At 38.9% G+C, this 6,518-nt stretch overlaps 1 protein-coding gene across 1 annotated transcript; it reads left to right on the top strand.

The window, feature by feature from the left end:
• The first annotated feature begins 1,573 nt into the window (after positions 1 to 1,573).
• Positions 1,574 to 5,554, top strand: LOC147447868 (NADPH-dependent aldo-keto reductase, chloroplastic-like). The gene is made up of 8 exons (XM_086524430.1): positions 1,574 to 1,940; positions 2,166 to 2,216; positions 2,390 to 2,466; positions 2,677 to 2,764; positions 3,405 to 3,686; positions 4,575 to 4,682; positions 4,767 to 4,907; positions 5,226 to 5,554. The coding sequence occupies exons 1-8, from the start codon at positions 1,803 to 1,805 to the stop codon at positions 5,307 to 5,309; spliced, it is 969 nt and encodes a 322-aa protein (XP_086380556.1). The 5' UTR covers positions 1,574 to 1,802; the 3' UTR covers positions 5,310 to 5,554.
• The last annotated feature ends 964 nt before the right edge of the window (positions 5,555 to 6,518 follow it).

The following is a 6,518-nucleotide window of genomic DNA, read 5'->3' on the forward strand; positions in this document are numbered from 1 at the left end:
TCCAGATCCAACATCATCATGATTGGGATAATCCTCACGACAATGTGAACCATCTGGATTCATTCGAATTCTCACATTGGCACATCAATGGAGTGTTCATCTTGATAGGAGTGTATAGATCCATTAGCATCATAATTGGAGTAATCTCTTACATCCAAGACACGTGACGCTATCGAAAACTTAGCTTACCATCTCTAAGGTGAAGTCATACTCGAATCTCTTTCGTGGTTGCCTAGAAGAGCCATTTTCATCCTTATATGTGATCATAATCTCATAAAGCCTTTTGTTAGACTCTTACTAAATGTTTTATGCAATTGCCAACTATAGATATTATTTGCAAGAGAGAACTAGCAGAACAACATGAGGATTCAGGAGGTATACCATAGGGTGCATGAAAGCTTGTGAAACTTTGGTAAAACATAGTGGAGAGAGAGAGAGGATTTGCACATACGACCGTACATGGTGGCATGTAAGCAACCAAACTTTCAAAATGTTAAAACCATAGAGTACAACCTATTTTTTATAAAGTTTCGTTGTTGTACTAAGTGTTTTCATTCGTTAGCTTAACGTTAACTTCTTCATTTTTGCCTTGCAGATTGGTAGACTGATACCTTCATCTATGATGTTCCCTTGACACTCGTAAGAAGTTCCATCTAGCAATAGTAGCACACCACAAAATCAAGGCCTTTCGATATATGCGGTAAGCAAATCTATCTTCCCCCATGTATGCAAACCTTTCAACCCAGTTCTTAACACCCCTCACTAATGAAAAGAAGGGCACATATTTTCTTTGATTAATTTAACAGGGAAGAATAGTGTTACCTCCCCCCACACACTCGTCTCTGTGCAATGTGTCTGATCTATGATCACATGTAGTTCGGATTGTGTATGAGCATGCCTTGCATTAATGTTTTTGATGGAAATGTTAACATGAATTAACTTTTGACAACTTTTCTCTTACTTTTGTGAGAGGAAAAAGGAGCGAGCCCACAGTGATATTGTCCTGTAGCAAGCACTATTTTAACCTTATGTCAATCGATATTTTGACTTATAAGTGCGTCATCTCCTTCTCTCTACTTATCTTGCAAATCTTTCATTAATAAAGTGCTATATGTTACCAAGTTTAAATGTAACTCCTACTTTGAAATTACCTATTAGATACATTTACAAATAAATATAATATATTATTGTCAATGAGTTCTTCAGGTTATAGTTGTTCTGAAATAGAGTAGTTGTTCCCCCACGCACCTCTCTCTGTCTCTTTGTTTCTCATCTCCCCTCTCAATGTTCCCCCCTTCCCGTGCACTACTAGTTAAAATGAACAGGTGCCACCTACGAGCCCGGATTTTGCAACATTAGCAAATTAAAAATTCAATGTAAAGGCCGTTGTTTGCGAAAAACAATGGCACAAGGAACACAATTGGCACTTTAAGAGCTTTGAAAACTTGTGTGTGTGTGTGTTGTGGGTTTGGGGGGTGTCCAAAAGAATGCGAGACACATGGCAGAGCAAAGAGCAAAGTGAATTCTTGGTTGTTATAAAAGTGGGGATGGGATGACTATAGGAAAAAGCCACGTTACCGATGCTGCATGGAGGCCAACACAAAACCTAGTTCAACCTGCGAATACCACCATACGTAAGGGTGGCAAACCTCCCCTCGCCCAACTTCCACGCACAACATAACCAGTGACCTTGTGCCAAAATCACTACTTAAGCCAAGCTCATTGTAGTGCAGGAGCATTCACTACCATCGTAGAGACGCAACACATTTTTCTGGGTTTTCCTGTCAATTTCCTTCATCACCATGCCTGCTGTTGCCCCTGCCCCTTCTAAGATTTCCTCTTTCAAGCTCAACAATGGCTCTTGCATCCCTTCCATAGGCCTTGGCACTTGGAAAGCAGAACCTGGCCTTGTCAGCAAAGCCATCAAAGCTGCCATTCAGGTAGTTGGCACCCTCCATTTTCTTTCTTGTCTGATAATTTTCTTCATTTTGGGTTCTTATCATTTAAAATTTTCAGAATGTACGGTTACATCTGCAAAAAAAATGTTGTTAAATTTGAATCTTGCTTTCACTTTTGAGAGTTTTGTTTGTTATTAATGGAAAATTTTGATGATGGTATTATCTCTTTTTTTGAGAAAATTTGTAATTTTCTCTTGATAATCTCAGGTTGGCTATCACCACATCGATTGCGCTGCAGCGTATGGCAATGAAGAGGAGGTAAAGCACAGAGCTAGTCAATTTGCTTCATTCCCATGACATGAAGGGAAGGCTTTAATTAAGCAATGCAAGTGGTTATGTGAAAAATTTTATGGTTGTCTACAAAACCAAGGAAGGGATGCTGATCTTTGAGACCAATAATCACTTCTATATTGTGTTTTTCTCTTTGCAAGATTGGAGAAGCACTACAGGAGTGTTTCAAGAGTGGGTTGGTCAAAAGAGAAGATCTATGGATTACCTCCAAGCTTTGGTATAATTCTTCTCCTTTTTTAGTAGTGGTTATCTTAAGAGGTAAAAATGATAGTGGCGTCCATCACTGGCGCATACGCATTCCTAGCATACTTAGGCAGGCGCCGCCTCACTCAACATGCTTGTACATTATGCATGCATATATGTTTTCCAAGATTAGACATGCAACATATGATTGAAGTGATTCATTTGTTGTTTCTATGGAGGACAGGAATACACACCATGCACCAGAGGATGTTCCCGAGGCTATCGACCAAACTCTTCGTGATTTACAGCTTGATTACCTCAATCTCTACTTGGTAACCTGATGCACAGATACATGTAGAGTGTGTGAAATCTGAGTGTATTTTAAGTTTTTGTCCATTTTTATGTATGTAGTGTTATTATCCGGGGGTATCAACCAAGGGGTAGCGTATGGTATCATATGAGTGTACAATAGGAGGGTCTTGTAAGGCAAAAAAGATAGATTTTACAAGGGAGGATTCCGTATATAGGGGTCAAAAAAGGAATTGTGATGCACGCAGGTGACATCTCCCTAGCACTACTAATGAATCGCTCAGGGGGTGTTATTGTTTTTGCCGGGTAGCGTATGGTATCACATGAGTGTACAATAGGGGGGTCTTGTAAGGCAAAAAAGATAGATTTTACAAGGGAGGATTCCGTATATAGGGGTCAAAAAAGGAATTGTGATGCACGCAGCTGACATCTCCCTAGCACTACTAATGAATCGCTCTGGGGGTGTTATTGTTTTTGCCGATGTATATGGATGTAGTGTTATTATATCATGTATTAGATGATCTTGTATTCCATAGAGTGAATGGAGGATAGAATTATGGTTTTCTTTTCTTTTTTCCACAATATTTTAGAATTATGGTTTTTTTTTGTGATATTTAAGAGTTTTTATCATTCTTTGTTTCTTGATCTTGTCTATAATGACAGATCCACTGGCCAGTTGCCTTCAAAAAGGGTTGCAATGGAATGGGAGAGTCTAAGGATGATCATGCACCTTTGAATATAAAAGCGACGTGGCAAGCAATGGAGCAATTGGTGCATGCAGGGAAGACGAAGAGCATTGGTGTTAGCAACTTCTCTGTGGAGAAGATAAAACATCTGCTGACGTATGCGAAAATTGCCCCGGCAGTCTGCCAAGTGGAGTGCCACCCCATGTGGCAGCAAAAGAAGCTTCAACACTTCTGCACCTCTCAAAACATCCACATCTCTGTAAGCCCTTTATAACATTTGCTCTGAACAATTCCAGATACATGCATGTTATGAGTACTTTGATGCATGTCACCTACTTCAATTGCGGTTCACGGTGCTCGTTTGAAAATAGAAGTTGAAAGATACTCCATATTAGAGAATTTTAGAGTATTTTTGTGAGAGAACCTCTAAAAATATCAGACTTTTGTAATAAAACCTCTAGATTTAGCCAAATACCCCTTAAATTTTTCAATTCAAATGTTTCTTTGATTGCATTTCACGTTGCTCGGACAAAACCTCTAGATTTAGCCAAATACCCCTTAAATTTTTCAATTCAAATGTTTCTTTGATTTAAAATAACTTTGAAATAAAAATTGAAGGTAAAGGTACCTACGAATATTAGAGAATTATAGAGTAGAGAATTATAGAGTAGAGAATTATAGAGTACCTACTTTGAAAAAACCTCTAGAGTAGAAAATTATAGAGTACAAAACCTCTAGAGTACTCTCTAGAGTAGAGAATTATAGAGTACTTACTTTGAAAAAACCTCTAGATTTAGCCAAAATACCTCTAAATTGAAAAATTTATGTTATGTTTTCAGGAAAATATTTTGAGGCTAGAGTGTGTGAGTTTTCAGGATGCAGTAAAAGCAGTGCTTGAAAAAATCTTTTTTCTAAGGACTACAACCTCCATATAGAAAATTTTAGAGGAAAATTGACTATATTTGAACGGTTTTACAGCTAATGAGTCCCGTCCAAATTTTGTAGATATTTCTACCTTTTCAGAGGTGTAAAATTAATATTTTGCAATTAATTTTGCATGTGGGTTTACACTAAACCTAGGTTTTCTTCTTGAGATATGGATGTACGTGTCAACAATTGATTGTTACAAAGAAAAATATGTTTGCAGGCATATAGCCCTCTAGGAGCTCCAGGAAGCTCTTTCGCAAAAGTCTCGGTGTTGGATCATCCTATAATAAATGAAGTTGCCAAGAAGCTGGGAAAACCAGCAGCTCAGGTGCACTAAGTACATCATGTCCAGGATGAAACGTTGCTTTAAGAAAATGGATGAAGACTAACTAAAAGGTCTCTAATCAAACAGGTAGTATTGAGGTGGGGTGTGCAATCTGGCCATAGCGTTCTCCCCAAGTCTACCAATCTTGACCGCCTTCGATGCAACTCTGACATTCTTGATTGGACTATTCCTGAAGAAGACATGCATAAAATCGCTACAATTGAACAGGTAGAATTACCATGTAGCTATTCATGTGCACATGCATATGTACATCTATGTAGATAGATATATACATAATGTGTAAATGTATGTAGATAGTTATATGTATATGTATATGTGTACATGTATGTATATGTATATATCTCTGTGTACATGTGTATGTACATAGATATAAGTATGTATATGTGTATTTATGTGTGTGTGTGTGTGTGTGGGGCAAACGAGGGTATGGCTTTGATTGTGTATATTTTTTGGCAATTAGTCGGGAATTAGGCATTTTCAGATAATGAGATTTTAGCCTAATAATGGATTGCAAATGTATACTAGGTGAGATTGCTTCGAAACGAAAGCATGTGTAACGAATACAGCCCATACAAGACGGTGGAGGAGCTTTGGGATGGTGATCTGTAAGATGAGAGTAATGGGAGTAGTAGCAGTGACACATGGATCCGAAAATAAGCATTGGAATATGTACTTGTTTGCATTGCATGCTCATTTGCTTGCATATATATAAGGTACCTAGTACTTTGAGAGTGAGGTCGGTAGAGTGACGATGCTCTCCTCGCATGAGGAATAATATTGTGTATATTGTAGCACCTTTTGTCGTTGAATAGGCCGCTCTCAAGCTTTTTGCAAATTTGCTCTTTGAATGCTCCTGTAAATGTTAAACTTTGGCTGAATGAATTGTGACTTGGATGATATATATACTAAGCTACTCGTCTCCCCTCCCCCCAGATTGTTCCTACCACCTCACAATCTTTCGAGGAAATGGGAGAAAGGGATGTAGATTATTTGTGGCGTGCACATCACAGAGCCATTGCATCCTTGCACATAAGGATAGAACAAACAATTAGGACAATTACTCAAGGCAATTGACTCATTAATAATATCAATTGATTTCTCCGAGCAAAAATCAACTTATGCTAAATAGCAGAGACCACATAAGATTGAAATATTTGTTTTGGAAAAATCTTCAATGAGCACATAAAGCACCGAAATTGCATACGGAGTGTAGTGTGCAATTGAAAAAGAGAAATTTAATGACTCCACAAAGCTCCTAAAACATACTGTACTACAAGCTTGTAGCAAGTTTTGTTCCCTTGCAAACGCTCTTAATGTGATCCCATTAATTAGTTTAGCTTTTAGGTATTTATTTTGCTTATTTGTCAAAGTCTTGGGTAGGGCAATTAACTGGGATTGCTATATAAGCAACCCCTTGCCTCCATTGTTACACATTCAGTAATTCATTGCCAAGTTCACGTCTCTCTCTCTCTCTCTCTCCCCCCCCCACTTGGTCTCTACACTTCCACACTGTCGACTTTGACATGGTATTAGAGCTTGGTGTAGCTCATGCTTGAAGAGCCTTGGTCATGGAGGTAGCCCAGAGAAGAAGAATGAATCTCGCGTGTAGATTGGAGGAAAAGAATGCTACATGTCGTTGATTGTTGATGGCCCTACTTGCTAACTGCACTGCAGCATTTTGAAACGTTGCCTGCTATCACCCCCCCCCCCCCCCCCCCCCCCCCCACCAAACTATCATTGTCCCATGCGCTTTAAAACGCTATTGTGTAGCGGTGTCGGATCCCCTTCCTAAGCTCCTGCAGTGGCACCGGATGCCCT

Source organism: Adiantum capillus-veneris, chromosome 11 (genome assembly GCF_014529385.1).
Source record: "Adiantum capillus-veneris isolate H3 chromosome 11, ASM1452938v2, whole genome shotgun sequence".
Taxonomy (NCBI): Eukaryota; Viridiplantae; Streptophyta; class Polypodiopsida; order Polypodiales; family Pteridaceae; genus Adiantum; species Adiantum capillus-veneris.

Coding starts and splice junctions, on each gene's coding strand:
- LOC147447868 (XM_086524430.1), top strand. CDS start 1,803: ATGCCTGCTGTTGCCCCTGCCCCTTCTAAGATTTCCTCTTTCAAGCTC. Junction 2,467..2,676: donor TGGATTACCTCCAAGCTTTG/GTATAATTCTTC, acceptor TATGGAGGACAG/GAATACACACCATGCACCAG. Junction 2,765..3,404: donor ATTACCTCAATCTCTACTTG/GTAACCTGATGC, acceptor CTATAATGACAG/ATCCACTGGCCAGTTGCCTT.